Consider the following 17,944-nt stretch of genomic DNA (forward strand, 5'->3'; position numbering starts at 1 on the left):
GCATCTTTGAGAACACCGAATAACTTCCATCGACTTCTTGCTATGAGAATTCCATGGCGTTCCTCCTGCACTTCTGCACCGGTGCAAGCCCCGTTTAGCGGCGCCTGGTGGTTGTCTCGCTCAACTGAAGGTTCGAAATCTTGATCGCAAATTATCTCCCCTAGTGATACACATCATATTTCCAAAATCGAAAATACTTAACCGCCTCGTGAAATTTGAAGAGCCTCCGCGACTCTTTGGTTTCCTTCTGATCGCTGCTAGATTTTTCACTCCTTTGTTGCAGGGCGACGTTGATTTTGCGACTCGATTGCCCCAGAGAGACCAGCGGCGAGATGCTTCGAAATTTATCAGCGCTAGTTCTCCCACTCGACCGACAACTCTTTTGTGAAATGTCCGGGGACGATCAGAGCCCAAACTTTGGACCTGACTATCGCACCGGGCAACAGGGGATCATGGAGCATAACCAAGGTATTAGTGGTTTTTAAAAGATCGCCTCCCTTAGCGCTTAGAGCTTCGCGCATATACAAACATCCTTCCTTTCGAATATTCCTCGTTAAACGCCCGGGGTATCGTAATGAAGTTTCTGTGGGGTAAATGGATAAAATTATTAAAACAAACCGAAGTGGGAGGTTTCATTTAGGTTTTGTGGGGTACAAGGGTAAGACCATATGGGCATATAAGCGGCAGATTGTTGATAGGGTGCGTCACGACCAAGCGAGTTACCCAATTTGGGTACCGGACGAAGTATTGACAACCTACCATATTATCCCCAAGATTCGGCATTTCTACTTGCCATAGAACGACGGCAGTTGGATGGAAGGTGGAAAGGGATGGTCAACGCCCCCCTGTGGGTCTTGATTTTGTTCAAAAGGGTGTGCCCTCCAGCCCCAACCCGCTGCCCCTCTGCTCCACATCCTTCCCATTCCTGCGACCTCAAGTTCCCTCACTATGCTTAAGGCTACTATCCTCGCCCTTGCGGCGATTGCCGAGGCTCTGCCCCAGGCGGAAAAGCGTCAAGGCAGCACGACCATGCTGCGATTTGGATGCCCCCAGGTTGTTATCGACAGACTTGACCCCCTCGTCAACCCTGGCTCTATCCCTTCCCCACATGTCCACCAGATTGTGGGAGGAAACTCATTTAATGCTACGATGACGACGGGCGATGTCTCAACTGGTGCTTCGTGTACTACCTGCGCATTCGCCGACGATCTCTCCAACTACTGGACGGCAAACGTGTACTTCAAGGCCCGCAACGGTACCTACAAGCGTGTTCCTCAGGGCGGCGCTGCGTAAGTGAGACGAGATTTTCTTTCTTTGTTGTTTGTGGAGATGATCCCTGGGAGTTATTGAAGACGGTTCCGATCCGTGCCATCGGTTTCATTTAATGTCTATTCTTCCACTCACTGAATCTTTTTCAGACTACAATTCAACGACAAGTTCAGCAACACAATGAAGGACGGTATCCTTGTGTACTACGTCTCTGCTCAACCCGGCAAGATCACTGCCTTCAAGCCAGTAAGTTCAACGTGGAATTCTGATGGACGTGTATTATTCTGGTATTGACCACCATCTCTAGGGTTTCCGCATGCTCAGTGGCGATGCCACACTGCGCACATCTAAGGGTGCTTCAATGAAGAGGCAGAACTGCTTCCGTTGCTATACGGGTCCAAACTTTGGAGGTGATGTCGCCGCCCCTTGCCAGGACGCCAAGTTAGTTCCCCACACCATTCGCGATGCTTTAGTTAACAATGAATACAGGCTCGATACTGAAACCTTCCCGACCGGGCCTTGCAAAGGTGGTATCCGCTCCAATATCCTTTTCCCGACGTAAGCCTCCTATATCCATGCTCCCCTAACTCTACAGTAGTACTAACAGCAAGTATAGTTGCTGGGATGGCAAGAATCTCGACAGCCCGAATCACAAGGACCACGTTGCCTATCCCACTTCGGGTCCCGCCACTTTCCTAAGCCTAGGAGGCAACTGCCCATCAACCCACCCAGTCAGGATCCCACAGCTCATGCTTGAGGTTGTCTGGGATACTACAGCCTTCAACAACAAGGCAGACTGGCCCGCGGATGGCAGCAACCCATTCTACCTGAGTACTGGAGACAACACCGGATACGGCCAGCATGCTGATTACGTTTTCGGATGGAAGGCCGACTCTCTCCAGAAGGCTATGGATACCTCTGGCTGTATGGGTGCCTCTTGTGCCAGCCTCAAGACTCAAGCTGTCGACAGTGCGAAGAAGTGTGCTGTGAAGCCCGTTGTCAAGGAGGACCATGATGGCTGTAAGTTACCCTACTCTCAAACAGGTTAGGCTATTCTAACAAGTCGGCAGGGATTTCTCAGCTCCCAGGATTAGATATGGGGCCAATGTAAAGTGGTCAGGGGGTGAGAATGGAGAATGAGTTAGGACTCTGGACCGATTTCACTATGAGCACACTCGTTGATTGGATTGTTCGTGGCGGAGTCCGATTCTCTTCCAGAAGGGGAAGTAATTAGTTTTCCTCCTTTGCTCCTTCTATTCGATTTCCGGATCGACGGATCCCGGTTTATTAGTCCTCAAACTCCATCAAGATCGTCATAGCCGTAGAGTCACATTCAATATACACGGGGTGCATTCATTGGCATGCTCGTGGGCCTGTAGTTAGATCGCAATACCACTTGTTACCAAGCGACAGGTGGACCATGTTCCTCATGTCCGTGACTCGTACTGATTTAGCTCCTACTCATCTAATTAAACTGGCTCTTCTCCAGTTAAATTGAATGATCAAGTGACCTTTCAAATGCCCTTGTCTTGCTGACCAACAATACGACATCGTTACCACGTGGGCTCCCTCCCTACATCTCGCCAAGGCTACTACCTTCTCTGGTTCCGGAGACCCGAACATATGTCCGGACCATGACCTAGACTTAGCATCGAGACCCTCGACTCGACCGCCTGCTTGATAACTGTCGAGCATTGTAAAATTAGTATGGTTGTGGGGGAGGCATCGGCGTCGGAAGATATCATCTAGTGGAGAAAGCTCTCTACTACTTTAGTCATTTCAGATTCTGCTAGTTGCCAGACCAGATGATATCGGGATTGCAGGAAAGCGAAAGTGAGCACGTAGGATTCGATCAGTGGGTCACAAATATCCGTTCCTGATAGGCTGTTCTCCCTATTTACATCATCTAGCAATGTTACAGGAATTACCTCTGGATGTTGGTTAGGTATTTGCACCATATGCACCACTCGGTCTCACAGCCATTAAAGTTCCGCTTCTAAGTTCGTGCAACGGCGGAAGTACCGCCACATGAGCTCTCGCGAAGACGCTTCGGGCAATCATGCAGAATGAATGAAGCCCGATCAATGTTTGTAGTAGCCAAGTACGACCTCCCATCCAGACAAGGTCCTTCCTGATGAGCCCAAGATCCGCCGCTATCTCATTAATTCTTCAAAAGCTCGATGACTTCTCGAGGAACTCCAAGGATAGCGGCTATTAACGGACTTGCGAATTCGCCTCTTAAAATGACCACTTCGGCTCTGGCATATGCAGCTGGCCCACGGTGGCGATATGCCCTCCGCTTAAGAAGATTTTGAAATGTGCACTATTGAATCGGGGTTTGCGCCACCTTTCAAACTGGGTTTAATAACATAGCAAAGCTTGCCTAAAGCCACTAGTCTTCAGCTTGTAACACCATTGCAAACTCCCAGATAGAGCGTAGTAAAGTTTCCATGAATTCTCCATGTCTAAGTGATGTTGCAGGCTAAGTTAAACAGCGAGGAGGTTCTCCAGAACTGCTCCTTTCAGGGAAAACTGTTCAAGGTATTATCATACCTGTCGTGGTCCGTATTATAAAAGCTCCTGTCTGTATTGTGTCCTTACCATGATAGGAGAATATTGCAAGCTCCAGTGGTGTTTTCGGAAATCGATCGTGCATACTATATATGATGCTCCTGATTTACAATGCGGGAGAGATCTCGGCGAAGAGCGTTGGAGCGTGTAGATCAGATCATCAGGTGAGGCACCGTTGGCGTGATCCTTCACATTCTGGATATGAGACAAATCAGGGTGGGGGGCGGGCTCATATGATACCAACTCCGCTTTGCAGAGGGGTGAGTGGACTGGACCCATGGAGGGTTCCTTCCATAACTTGGTGATTGACGTACTCTATTACGCGATCCTGGGAACGCAAAGTACCGGGAGTGTAGTCGACGACATTGGGCGACATTATTTAGCTGAGAAGAGACTTAGAAGTTCACCTGGGATGGATCTGTGGAGCGTTCGTTAACCCGTCGAGAGAAATATGTATTGTCGGTCGCGGGAGTTCCTCCCATGGGTTCTTTGGAACCTCGCCTGAACTTTCGAAAGAAAGCGCATAGGTCAGGATCTTGTACCATGATGCTATGATATCCGGTAAATTTACTCGGATTGCCCTTGACCGGTGCTTCGACGTTCGCTTGTGTAGGTGGATCCGAGAGAATTTGAAACGTCTGTATACGTATTTCTTCTGAATATTTAACGTGCACAATCAGTTTTGCCATCCAAATAAAGGAGCTTGCCGGGATGGATAACGTGCAGCTACATTGAACAACTAGCAGCTTCTTTCTGCGTAGGCTTCCCTAGAGCCTTTCTATCCCTCTTCTGTCGTTGCTTTAGATAAAGAGTGCAAGATATTGCAGCAGCTGGCCCCATATTCGTATCAGTAATGGATTTGATGAGCTGTAGCGTGGGCCTCACTGGAGATCGCGGAATTCTGAGCCGCTTGCGTTTCCCCATGTCCCAAGGACGGCCCGAGGGTGTTGCACTGTAAACTAGCATGCCCGCCCATGTCGAATTCTCAGCAGCTACGCTCGATACTATCGTTTATACCGAGGAGATTAGCAAGGAAAGACCTGATTTCGAAAATTCTAACTGTTTGTTGTTGGTCGGCATGGATAAACTTGGTGACCAAGGTGAAATCACCAGGAATGCAGATATCGTATCGTAGTTTACCTGGAATCCAAACACCATGACCGACCATGCCATTATATTGCTCAATATCCGGTAATACTAATATCAAACCTGGCATCGATGGAGCGCCTTCCACTCCACCACACAGAAGCCTTGGTCTCGCACATCATGTGACGGAACCGCTCGGCAAGCTCCGCCATTAGTCACATCTATTATGTGCAAAAATCAGGAAATTTCTTAGCGTTCCTTAGATCTTTTTTTTCCTTACTAAAATTGCATAGAAGATTACAATCTTAATAGAATTTCTAATATATTAATAAATCTTTCTTAAATATTATTAGTAAGTTAAAGCTTTAAGTTTATATAAAAATACTACTCTTAGCTTAATTTTTAAAGTAACAGAACAACAATAGGCCTAAAACAGAAGGCTAGAGCAGCCCTAGCTACCTAAACATGTTAAATTAACCTTAGTAGCAACCTACTAGCCTATTTTACATATGTAAGGGCACAGGGCCTATTAAGCAAGCGTAAGAAAACTGCTAGTAGTACTAAACTAAAGTTAGCGTGTTATAAGTTAACTTAATAGTAAAAGTAAAGTAAAAAAAGCTTATAATATTCTAGCGCCTACTAAGAGTAAGCCTGCACTTTAAAAAGCAGTAAAAGTAACTAAACAATCTACTTCTTTTACTCTAACTTAGTAAAAAGCTATTCCTATAGTTCCTACTTATTACTCTAAGCCTAATACTTTATCTAATATACTTAAAGATAACCTTTTTTTACTGCTAAAAAGCTTCTTTCTAACTTTTATCTTATCTTAGCCTACTCTTGCTCCTGTAGCTGCTAGAGAGTCTTCCCCCCCTAATTAAATAGTAGAGTTTAATGTTACTATATAATATTTAGTGCGCGTAAACAGTAATAAGGCTAATAGTAGGCTAGTAGATAAAGTTATTTCTTAAGCATTTTTCTTACTTTTGTAGGTAAAAGATTAGGTTAATGCTATAATTAAAAGCTCTTTTATATAAAAGCATATAAAGGCTTAAGATTTCTATATTACCTTACATACTATTTAATATAGGGCTAACAAGCAGGGGGCTAGCTAGCAGCTCTAAATAATAGAGGACTTTAAGCTTAGTAAAAAATAAAGGCTGTTCTCTAGCATTAAACACTATATAAGGCGCCTTAAAGGCGCAGATAAGGTAAATATTAAGGTAAAAGTAAAGCTTATATATAAAGTAATAATAAAAGCCTTTTTATGTAACTAGTTAGTAAATAAGCCTTTATCTAATCCTCTTATTACTCTAGGCTATAAAGAAAAGTTGCCCTAGCGCACATAGTAGCTATTAAATAAGAATTATACTTATTAAAAGATCTAAGATCTTACTACTAGTATTAATAGCTAGAGTTAGATCTTTTATATATAAAAGTGCTAAGTATTAACTTATAATAACTTTAAGCACTTTTACTATGTTTACTAGGCTACTTATAAGCACTTTACTATAAAAGACGCTAATTTAGAGTTATAAGCTTAGGTAATTTTTAAAAGCTAAGTATATATAAATTAGCTACTAATAAAGCTTATATAATACTAGTAAACTTTAATAAAGAACTAGCTAAAAGTAAACTTACATAATAAGTAAAAAAAAAAGTGTTATAGCTTCTTATTATTCTTAAGCAATAAAAATAAGCTTAAAAAGATAATAAAAGTAGCTAAAAAATATAAGATCTAAGAAAAACTATAAGCTATAAAAAAAGTAGCTAATAAATAGTAAAAAGCTTAGAAAATAAAAAAGCAAGCTTTTTAACAGTAGCAGCTTTAGCAGCAGTTTTAATTAACTAACTATAATATGTTAGGTCTAAGAAATCTGCTGTTTCTATTTTTAAATATACTTTATCTACTTTTTACTTTTTTAATAGCTGCTTTTTACTTAGAAACTTCTACACAACCTATACCTATTTTAAGCTTAAGCCTTATTACTAGTAGTAGAAAGAATAACTTATAGGTGTTAGTAAAGAAGTTTTTTAACTAGCTTATTAAACAATAACTAGTTAAAAATTATAAAAACTATATATAGGCAAAAGATGTAGTAATAAAGTAAAAGTAGACATTAAAAGATCTTAAAAAGATGTTAATCTCTTAGAGTAAATTATATATAGTAGCAGTAAAAGCTCTATTTAAGTTAAAAAAAATAAAATAGTATGTTATTTTTATAATAAGCTTTATTAATTTAAACTTAAATATTAAACTACTTAAAAACTATTAAATATCTATAAAGTAATAAGGCAAAGATTAAGTGCTAAGAAAAAAATTTAATAGACTTAAAATTTTAATAAACATAGAGTTTTTAGTAGCTAAATAAGGTTAATTAAAGTTTAATGTTTTATTATTTTATAACTTAATATCTTTATAGTCTCTGTTATCCTAAGAATCTATATTATAACCCTATTAAGCGCTAATTTTAGCTCTTACCTAATTAAGCTTCTCTAGCTCTATATATAACCCTCTAGTAGTGTATGTAAAGTGTTTTCTAGTAAAATAATTACACTTACTGCTTTTAATTATGTCCTTAAAAAACAAGCTAAAGCTTATATACTACTACTAATAGTATAAATAGTTTTTTTTAATTTATGCCTTTAATACTTTAAAGGTTAACTTAATAAAATTATAGTTAAGCAAGTATAGTAAAAGAAAACAAATAACATAGCTAGTAGCCTTAAAAATAGTTATAACAGCTTTATTCTAATAAATTAAGATGTTATTAAGGACTATAACTATAAGCTAGGTCCTATAAGTTGCTTAAAGTAAAAAAAAAAAGCGCTGCTTAATTTAATTAATAAACTCTTTATAATTAAAATATCCTTCTTTTACCTTTATACAAGGCAGGTATCTATTTACTATATAGGCTAAAAGAATAGCCTACGTCTTCCTGCGCCTTATATCCTAAGTATATTAACTTTTATAGCCTACAGGCCTATAAGCCTTATGCTGCTAGCTAGTTTTTTTATTAAAAATAGACTTATTAAAAAACACTAAATTATCTTATATAAACTAATAAAAAGAGTAATAGTAGAGCTTTTAAAGCTCCTTATTATAAGCCTATAAAAAAGGCTGTAAGGTACGCCTACTCTATCTATGCTAGGTAAGGTAACAGGAGATTGTAGATTTATTAACCTTTACACCTCTTTTTATCTATAGCTAATAGGCTTATTTGTTCTAGTATCTTTATCTGCTGCAGATTAACTTCTTAAACAGAGCTTTACTATCTTTATTACTAATTTTAGAAGGTCTCCTAAGCTTTATAGTAGGTGGCTTATAAACACTGCTATAAGCCTTAAGATTATTCTCTACATTATAAACTATGTAAAGAGAACAACTTTTATAATTAGCAATTGCAGTTCTAAGCCATCTAAGCAGGAGAAACTAACAGATGTTTATATAAACGCAATTATTAAGCCCTTAGGTGCTTAGTTTAAGATATTAGGGTGATTAGGGCCAGCTAGGAAGGATAGAGACGCTATAAGCGCGATACATTGTAAACAAACGCGTTGTTACTCTTAAAAAAGTTAGTATAGGCGCTTCTTTATACAAACTAAAGGCTTTAACCTACCTAGGGCTAATCTAATTGTTATTTATTAATATATCAGGAATTCTATTAAGATTCTGATCTCCCATACAATTTTGGTGGGGGAAAAAAAGATCCGAGGAACGCCAAGAAATTTCCCGATTTTTGCACACAATAGATGATCGCACCAAGAGCCAAGCAAACACGCTAACGTCTTCGCATCCGTAATGCTATGCGAGCTTCATCTCTTACCACTCCTTATCCTAACGCTAGTACAGGTGTAATGTAGCATAAAATAGAGCTAGCCTACCTACACGATGATGGAGACCTGGCTGTGTCAGATATGCGCACCTACTGTCAAGACAGGAGGAACGCTTGACGAAAGCTGCTACATAGTACGAGCAATAAGCTCGAACAGTATGTTGCTGCAAATTGCTGCATGTTGCAGCAAATTGCAGGATTTTGCAGCAAATTGCAGCATGCTACAGCATTTTGCAGCATTTTGCAGCAAATTGCAGCAAATTGCAGCATGTTACAGCATTTTGCAGCAAATTGCAGCATGTTGCAAGCTGGTCGCGCATAGGGCTAGTGCGCGAGGGACTCGGATCGGCAGAACAAAAAGCCGAGCAACACGAGTAGAGCAGAAAAAGGATCGATAAATAAATACAATGAATCATCATCCCATACATCATATCCAAACCCATCATTCATCTCAGGAAGCCCAGAAACAGTGCTTCAATCTGACAGGCTGCCGTCAAACTCTACTCTTGTTTATATATCCTAGCATGAGCCTACTTTCACTACTACTAGTAGTGGTTGTACTTGAAACATATCTCTTAGTTGAGCCAAACTATCCTTGATAAGCTAGTGGGCAAAGAGCATGGCGAAGTTTCGCCTTAGAAAGAAAGTCTTTTCTGTTGGTTTGTGTTTTAGGGCAGTGCACGGGCCATGTTCTACTTTCGCTTGCGTATTTAGGCCGCTTATTATCACGCACGGTCCCTCACCGCCCTTGACATGTCAGCACTCCTCTGTTTAACGTTATAAGGCCACCTCAATAAGCCCGTCTCGAAGAATAGCGTTTTCCCAGCCGTGTTTATCTACAATCTTTTGGGGTTGTGTGGAATCATCCTACAAAGCATCCCTTGATCCTTCCCTGGTTGAGTTATGATTCCTAGTAGCTCTAATTTTCTTCCAGATTATCGAATGAGTATTGTATATCTGCATTGAAGCAACGGAGCCCAGCCTGAGTTTCTTATCACCATGAAATAGCGACCTGAATCTGGGGCTAGCATGACAACACCAAGGGTACCCGAACAGTCCCAAAGCTCGCGTCCAGAACGGGGACTCAGCCTTTGCATGCCTCGACCCACAAAGAAAGCCCAATACCGACGATTCTTCCAATGGAAAAGTATCAAGAAAATCTTGGTCAAGTTCTTCGGCTCCAGGACAAGAGTATTGCCTCAGCCCCAGTCACTCTTCCTCACTCTCCCTCTTGAGATACGGCACATGATCTTCATGTACGTCTTCGCCTCGTCCATGATCCATGAGCGCGACAACAATTCACTCTCGACCTGGGACCACCTTCTCCTGAGTTGCCGCCAGGTCAAAATAGAGATGGAATCAATGCCCGCGCAGCCAATCATTTCGCTAGTGAACACGCATTGGCGAAAGAGGTTTCCCAATCATCCGCTCAACATTTCAGCAGTCACCAAGAACGGAGTAGTACAAGATTTAGTCGTAGCAATCCCCCGCGCCGTCTTGCAACCCGCGTACAGGAAGAAGATAAGGACGTATATTCCGGACTATATCTCCCCACTCTTTAGAATTTATGCGGATACGCTTACGCTCATGATCCACGATGACGGCAGTCCTCTCGTTAATATGAACAGCGTACCGGTCTATGAACATATGCTCCGCCAAATTCTTTCAACTCTCTGGGCTAGAGAGCGAACACTGCCCCTTCTGGCCAAGAAGTGTCGGGTGAAGATTTTACCGCCTCCCCCATCTCGGAACTACTTTAACGCAAAGAAAGTTGTCGTGAATTGGCAGGGCTCGCTTTCAGGAACATTGAGGGAACATTTCAGTATGCTACTATGGATACACCTTCTGTGGATAGCATCGAAGCCATTCAGGAGAGGAATTCATCTTCGAAAGCGAAGATTTGTCCTAGACTGGGTGAGCAGGACGTATTTCACTATTGAAGCCGTGAGTTGGGAGAGTAAGACAAGGTTTCGCAGGTGAAAAGAAATGAATGGCTTGGGTTACGAAAAGGGCAGATTCCACAGACCGTGGGCACTAGGCATCAATATTGATATTCCACTATGTATTCGTTCACATGTACCCGTCTTACCGGCCAGTCCTTAACTTTACGAATAGCGCCAAGAAGCCAACCTGGAAAAATCAATCACATGACTTCTCCAGTCGCACGAAACCAGGTATTTCAAGGGCTACAGGCAGCCACTAGGATAAGTTCGGCGGCCAAATTTGATGAGACCAGGCTAGTTACTCTCACCTGCACATGATCACAAGCAAGATAACAGCTTACCTTCAAACCCATCTCGCGCGGGCAGGTAGGGGGTCGAGGATAGGAGAGTAAGTCATCGCGGTGGTGTGGGCTATGCGAGTATATTGAGCATTAGTCTAAAGTCTAAAGAGCCCATTGAGCTCTGGGCTAACCAAAGACTGAACGAGAGAGGAGCTAGCCACAATGAGGAAAGTGCTAGTCCTAATAAGTAACTAGGGCATCGTTAGGTGCAGCATCTCGTGCAACCACTAACATCACTCTCCTGAATCTTTTCTACAATAACTCTTGTGGGGATTTTGCGCTCCAGTTTGTCTCGAGTACCCCCTGAAATCCCATTCAAATTCTTGCTCCTCCATATAGGACGCATCTTCAAGTGCTCTAAGGCTAATATAACCTTTACAACTGGGCTTTTTCAGGCGACCTGTTGTGTCAAAAGTTGTTATACCTCATTGCCCTCAATTCTCTTCAGCCGAAGATATCGTAATAGAAGAAAGCATAGGCAATTTTCCAGACTTGTGGGTAGTCTCCAAAATAGACATTAATAAAAGGTGACAGCTATCCTTACTAATAAGAAGACAGAGGCGACGGGAATTGTGTTCAGAATGAGAGTAGACAATGAAAATCGGCCGTTGTTGAACAGGACAACTGTGTAGCTTGGACCTCTACGAAATTAATATGAATCGAAGGACAATTTGTACAATTCATCTATTACTAATCGCTCAGAACATTGTCGTGGAAAGCTCAAGAACTTTTCAAAATAACGCTGTCACGGGACGGCTGCTTAACTTTGATGATGATATCGTGGGACGTGACGCTTCCTTAAAATCTTCTTTCAATTTTACGGGCGGGATTGACCGCTCTCAGCCTCATAATCGACGTTAATCAAGCTGCAACTTCTCGAGTAACGTCTGGTGGACACTACTTGTACGCATTTTCTTCTTGATATCCCAAATTTCTACTCTTATAATGATGAAACCCTTTATCTCCGACCTTGCCTCTCTCTCAAAATGGAGCATAGCTTCAATGAGAGATCTTTCACTCACCATCTTACCCAATTCCATCCGATTCAAGATGACAAATAAAGGCTCGGCTTGAAGATTAGCAATATATAGAGGGGTGCCTATAGGGATTCTTTCCTGTCCGTCTCGTCGGCCGAGAGAGAGGATGAGATTTTCTGCTAGTCATCCGCCTTTCTGACAACTGCTGGATTCTTTTAGAGTAGTTGAAATATGATTCAAGAAAGGAGTGCTCTTCTCATCATCGCACTTGCCAAAAGCAACAATACGCTGCAGATCAAGGAGCCTTGGGTCAAGTCAACAGCTACCGGCGAAAGCCATGATTCATCGAAAGTTACTATACCGCGTTCGTTACAGCCAGACAGGACAATTACCACAGAGCCAGCGCTTTGCCAACGCTTTCCCATTGGTGTCTCCAAGAATTCTTGAACTCCAAGGTTTTGCCGGTGTCTATCCTTGTCGAATTTGGCCTCTAAGAATTGTCGATAGCTTTTTAGACTGGTCTGGTCAGCTTTTAGTCGGTAATTGCCTAGCCTGGGGGCATTCTGCGCACTTTCCACTTGAAGTATATCGTTCTTCCCCTCCATACCTGGACATCAATCAGTTGTGGATCATGCTATTCCTTCCTGCTATGGGTCTAACCTTCAATCATCGTTTCTAGTCGATCTACCTGCTGTACCAATCGTGCTTCGCACCTTATTCTAATGCAGTTGAAATTGTCCCTCATCGTCTGTTCCATGGTCTCGAAGTTGGCTGGCTTTCCCATGCTTCTTATATTACGACCTAAATTTGATCATGGGTATTCCTCTTGCCTCAGGGGTGGAACTTACTAATTAAAGAGCGTTGAAAATATAAGGTAGCTTCCTAGGCTAGAAACATGACGTATCTGTAAGCATAGGATAGCATAGGTTCTAATTCTGTATCTAGATATATTTTATAATATATGCGCGTTTTAGGCTTTAACGTGTATATAAAGACAAAACAGGTAGAGGTGTATTCGCTACTTATTTTAAACACCTATAAGAGCTATCTTAACTAAGATTTTAAAAACTACTACTTAAAATATAAAATTCTTACACTCTATATACTAGCCTATTTACCACCTATACTCTAGCCATCTAATATAGTCTACTTTTTCTTACTAAAGCTAAAGTACTTATAGAGTGTATAAGACTTAGCGCGCTAAAATGTGTACTAAATTAATAGAAAGACTTTTTTAGCCTTTAAAACTACTTTTATTAACATTTTTATATAACATACTTTACAGGCGAGTTGCTTACACACCTAAGTTGCTTACTTTTACTAAGACCTTACTAAACTACTTTTTTTACACTAATGCATTCTCTATAACACTACTTAGACATGCTAAAAAAATGTTAAATACAGCTTACACTCTAAGCTTTTAAATAAAACATAAAACTTTTAAAAAAACATGCTATAGCTATATATAAAGTCTTATAAAAAAATAATAAATAACTATAGTGCTAGACAACATTTATAAGCTAATTCTACAGCTAAATTATAAAGGCTAGGTAATAAAAAAAAGTAGGTAACTATTAAAACTATACTTAAGCTATATACATAAAAAATTTCCCTTTAGATAGTATTTATAGCTAATATAGCTAATTCTTTACACGCTAAGCATAATCTAGGCTATGTTTACATAAACTAGCCTAGTATATTTATAAAGCATTATTTAAAGCTTAAAGTAATGTTTAAGTATAACTATAACTAACGTACCTAACAGGTTGGCCGGCCACACGGGTTGGCCGGCCACTTTTGCCAAGCCCCCACTAAACTCTACCTATCTACATAATGCCTTAACAACAACACTAGATTAAATCTTCTAAAGAACGTTAGATATAGCTTGCTCTTTAGGCTCTTAAATAAGACTTAAAACTCTCCTTGCAACGTGCTGCAGCTATCTATAATGTCTTTCACACAACACTAAGCAATTAACGCGCTGGACAGCCTTTACAAGCAGAATGCTGGCCTAAATTAAGGAATCTAACTAAGCTTAAGAAAGAGGTAGTTGTTAAGTACATACTTAAGCTTATTACGCGCGGATTTCCCTCTAGGCTTGCAGCTGTAGCTAATATAGCTAATTCCTTGCCTGCAGAGCGCAATCTAGGCCAGGTTAGCTTAAACTAGACTAGTATGTAGGTTAAGCACTGCCCTAAGTTTATAATAAAGTTTAATTATAAGTATAATTATAAGAGAGCGCTCTGTGAGGATCTAGAGGTTATCTAGGGCTAGTTTTGCCTAGTAGCTAACATAAAAGCTAAGTACAGTATCTAAGATAAAGACAAGTATAACTTTAACAAGTTAGGCTTTATAATAAGCTAGATATTAACTAGAGCAGTTGTTACAGCTTTAGAGAGATAAGGACAGCTAAAGGCAATACAGTAAGGTAATAGGGAGTGGACAATAGTTATCTAGGGCATTAACGCAATAGGGTAGGCTATAAGATTACAGAGCTTTAAGCAGCAAATAAGGCTGCCACATAACATAGATTGCATAAAAGGAAGTAGATTTAGGCAGAAGAGACTTTAATAGTTAAGGATAGGGCTTATCTAACTACTCTAAAGGAGTTTAGAGCGCGTAGTGATAGAAAGAAGCTAAAGACGCAGGTGCGCGCTAAAGAAGGTAAGCTAAGTTAAAGGCAATGCAGGTAGTGCAATTAGACTAGGCATAACTTGCGTACATGTAAGTAAGTAGTAAAAGTAGACTCTAAATAATATCTTGTGTTGTATTACTTTATACAGGGCTAAAGTGGGCTGTTTTGCGAGAGAATGGGGTGGTTTTAGTGGGGGCTTGGCAAAAGTGGCCGGCCAATCCGTGTGGCCGGCCAACCCGTTAGGTACGTTATAAAAAAGCTTTTTATAAAAGTTTTAAAGTAATTTAAAGTAGGTTTAGCCTTATAAAAAATATTAAAGCTAAGTATAGCATTTAAAATAATAACATGTATAACTTTAGTAAAATAAGCTTTATAATTAGCTAAATGTTTTTTAACTATACTTATACTTAAAACTTTACTTTAAGCTTTAAATAACACTTTATAAATATACTAAGCTAGTTTATGTAAATATAGCCTAGATTATACTTAGTGTGTAAAGAATTAGCTATATTAGCTATAAATGCTATTTAAAAAAAAATTCCTTGCGCATATAGCTTAAGTATAGTTTTAATAATTACTTACTTTTTTTTATTACCTAGCCTTTATAATTTAGCTATAGAATTAGCTTATAAATATTATCTAGCGCTATAGTTATTTATTATTTATTATAAAACTTTATATATAGCTATAGCATATTTTTTTAAAAGTTTTATATCTTATTTAAAAGCTTAGAGTGTAAGCTGTATTTAATATTCTTTTAGCATGTCTAAGTAGTGTTGTAGAGAATGCATTAGTATAGAAAGAGTAGTTTAGTAAAGTCTTAGTAAAAGTAAGTAACTTAGGCGTGTAAGCAACTTGCCTGTAAAGTATGTTATAATAACTATAAAAAAAACCTTTTAGACATCTAAACTAGTTTTTATTAACATATAACTAGCACCTATGCTAGAAATGCTATAGTAATTAAAAATTCTTAGTAGTTTATATAAGTTTAAGTTATAATTAAAGCTTATAAGTAAATTTTTTATATAATGACTAATAATAGATTAAGAAAGCTTTTTATCTTATAAATGTTATAAACAGCCAAATTTTCTTTATTAAGCTTCTACTCTAGTGCTAGTGCTAGGTAGGTTATTGTTACAACCCACGATTAGACTGTAAGCAACTAGTTAGCTGTGCCCCACTGTTTGAACAATCAAGGATAGAAAGTCCTTAATCCCTTGCCCAACAAGTCACGTGACCTAACAGACAAGGAATAGACCAAGCTTCTAGACTAGTGCGCAGCAGAATGCATTGTCTAATAAGCAGGAGGCAGTGCATGCGGATGCATGCAGTGCATGCAAGTGCATACCTGCATGCAACAGCATTCAAAGCATGCAAACGCATGCAACCCTATGTATATAGTTTAAAATTCTAACTTTATTTAAAAGCTGTAATTAATAGTTAGTTTATTCTTTACATAGACTAAGTAGGCATTGCTACTTTTTAATAAAAAGTAATCTAATTATATATCTTACACTATATTGTCAGATATGCGCACCTACTGTCAAGACAGGAGGAACGCTTGACAAAAGCTGCTACATAGTACGAGCAATAAGCTTGAACAGTATGTTGCTGCAAATTGCAGCATTTTGCAGCATGTTGCAGCATTTTGCAGCATTTTGCAAGCTGGTCGCGCATAGGGCAGGTGCGCGAGGGACTTAGATTAGCAAAACAAAAAGCTAAGCAACACAAGTAGAGCAGAAAAAGGATTAATAAATTAATATAATTAACTATTATCTTATACATTATATCTAAACCTATTATTTATCTTAGGAAGCCTAGAAACAGTGCTTTAATCTAATAATTAAGAGTCTTAGTGCCTCTATTAATACAAAATGACCACCCAGCCTCCTTGAGACGCGACAGTCGTCCTTTGAGACCACACCGACTACAGAGCCTGGATGATGCAGCTGCAATTGAGATGTGTAGCGCACAGCATCTGGCCGCAAGTGGATCCTAAGTTGACCATCTAAATAATCTCTAAACTAAGAGCTCTAGAGATGCTGCTAATAGCTAAGTTTTCACTAGCCTCTAATGTTAAAACGCCTACGCACATAAACAAGCTATTAATAAGCAGTGTTAGAGCCTTTAAAGAAGCTATTAAATACTATAAGATTAAGGCTAACAAGTAAAAAAGTAATAGACATAATTATAAAAGAGAGTAATTAAGCTTTTAATAGATTATTGTCTTTATCTAGTTAACAGTTAGCCTGCATCTGCAGTGCACATGCTGTTCCCTAGATTAACTACTTAGACAGTAGATTATAAACCTTAAAGCTATAGTAAGTGTTAATAACTAATTTAAACAAGAACATGTGTGTAACTAATATAATACATCTCTAAAGCTGCTAAGAAACGCAAGCATATAGAACCTATAGCTAGCAGAGTATAATTACGCTGCTATAGAAGCAGAGACATAAAATGTTCTAAAAACAACACAGTTTAATGCTATTATAAAGAACTTTTTAACTACTATAAATAAAGTTGCTCTTTATTAGTCTATAACCTTTTAGGAAAGTAGACAGTTTACACTAAACATAAATTAAAAAGAAATAATAAAGCGCTTTTAAAAACACATAATGTTAAATTATCTAATACATATAAAAAAGCATAAAGCTACCTTTATAATAGATAACTTATTATACTTTACTAAAAGTAAAAAGACTACCTAGGGCATAAATAAAAACGCCTATAGTGTAGAAGTTATAACATTAAGAAAATAAAGTAGACCTTAACATTAATGTTATTAAGAAGATAATAAAAAGTTATTTTTAAGCTAAAAACTTACTAAAACAGAAAGCACTAAATGTTCTACATATAAACACATCTATGCACTAAAAGACTGCTTCTATGTCTATCTAGATAAAGCACTAGACTAGTAAATGCTAAATAAGAGAGTTAAAGAGCTTATAGCATTAAAGCATAAGCATAACTTAAAATTTTAAGGCCTACTTAGAAGGCAGCGTAGACATAATTTAAAAATACTAACTCTAAAAAGTTTACATACATCTATGCTAGAGATATAAAAAGACTAACTTAAAAGCTAGAAAGTATTAAGAATTAAAGTAGCTGCATTACTAGCTATAGTTAATTTAAACTAAAATAGATATTTACTAAAAGAATTATTTATTCTTAACTTAGGCTTAACATGCTATATTATAAATAATTTTAATTAGATTTATAACTATTATTTACTAACACTAAAAAACTTTATTTAGTCTAAAAACTCTTACATATAAATTTAAAGCTA

The 17,944-nt window shown here is 38.8% G+C and overlaps 5 protein-coding genes across 5 annotated transcripts; 2 read left to right on the forward strand and 3 right to left on the reverse strand.

Moving 5' to 3' along the window:
• Nucleotides 1-948: 948 nt before the first annotated feature.
• On the forward strand, nt 949-2,380 carry BDR25DRAFT_339158 (uncharacterized protein; the record flags this gene model as incomplete). Its single annotated transcript, XM_033693351.1, has 6 exons — nt 949-1,289; nt 1,419-1,515; nt 1,577-1,710; nt 1,759-1,827; nt 1,886-2,289; nt 2,340-2,380. The coding sequence occupies 6 exons, from the start codon at nt 949-951 to the stop codon at nt 2,378-2,380; spliced, it is 1,086 nt and encodes a 361-aa protein (XP_033553988.1).
• An 830-nt stretch (nt 2,381-3,210) lies between these two features.
• Nucleotides 3,211-5,138, reverse strand: BDR25DRAFT_349043 (uncharacterized protein; the record flags this gene model as incomplete). The annotated part of the gene is made up of 9 exons (XM_033694500.1): nt 3,211-3,426; nt 3,455-3,592; nt 3,693-3,734; nt 3,763-3,801; nt 3,871-4,155; nt 4,248-4,542; nt 4,571-4,837; nt 4,881-5,049; nt 5,075-5,138. 9 exons carry the CDS (start codon nt 5,136-5,138, stop codon nt 3,211-3,213), a joined length of 1,515 nt encoding a protein of 504 aa, XP_033553989.1.
• Nucleotides 5,139-8,158: 3,020 nt separating this feature from the next.
• On the reverse strand, nt 8,159-8,356 carry BDR25DRAFT_209555 (uncharacterized protein; the record flags this gene model as incomplete). Its single annotated transcript, XM_033684606.1, has 1 exon — nt 8,159-8,356. A coding segment is annotated over one exon (198 nt), but the record flags the coding sequence as incomplete, so codon positions are not given.
• A 701-nt stretch (nt 8,357-9,057) lies between these two features.
• Nucleotides 9,058-11,783, forward strand: BDR25DRAFT_349044 (uncharacterized protein; the record flags this gene model as incomplete). The annotated part of the gene is made up of 16 exons (XM_033694501.1): nt 9,058-9,070; nt 9,112-9,133; nt 9,219-9,267; nt 9,339-9,386; nt 9,474-9,514; nt 9,575-9,615; nt 9,661-9,710; nt 9,768-10,707; nt 10,744-10,854; nt 10,920-10,999; nt 11,073-11,214; nt 11,256-11,309; nt 11,341-11,395; nt 11,439-11,537; nt 11,624-11,669; nt 11,709-11,783. The coding sequence occupies 16 exons, from the start codon at nt 9,058-9,060 to the stop codon at nt 11,781-11,783; spliced, it is 1,866 nt and encodes a 621-aa protein (XP_033553991.1).
• Nucleotides 11,784-11,860: 77 nt separating this feature from the next.
• On the reverse strand, nt 11,861-12,804 carry BDR25DRAFT_349045 (uncharacterized protein; the record flags this gene model as incomplete). Its single annotated transcript, XM_033694502.1, has 5 exons — nt 11,861-11,918; nt 12,013-12,166; nt 12,221-12,308; nt 12,341-12,627; nt 12,681-12,804. The coding sequence occupies 5 exons, from the start codon at nt 12,802-12,804 to the stop codon at nt 11,861-11,863; spliced, it is 711 nt and encodes a 236-aa protein (XP_033553992.1).
• Nucleotides 12,805-17,944: the final 5,140 nt, after the last annotated feature.

The sequence above is a fragment of the Lindgomyces ingoldianus genome (genome assembly GCF_010093535.1).
Source record: "Lindgomyces ingoldianus strain ATCC 200398 unplaced genomic scaffold BDR25scaffold_2, whole genome shotgun sequence".
NCBI lineage: Eukaryota > Fungi > Ascomycota > Dothideomycetes > Pleosporales > Lindgomycetaceae > Lindgomyces > Lindgomyces ingoldianus.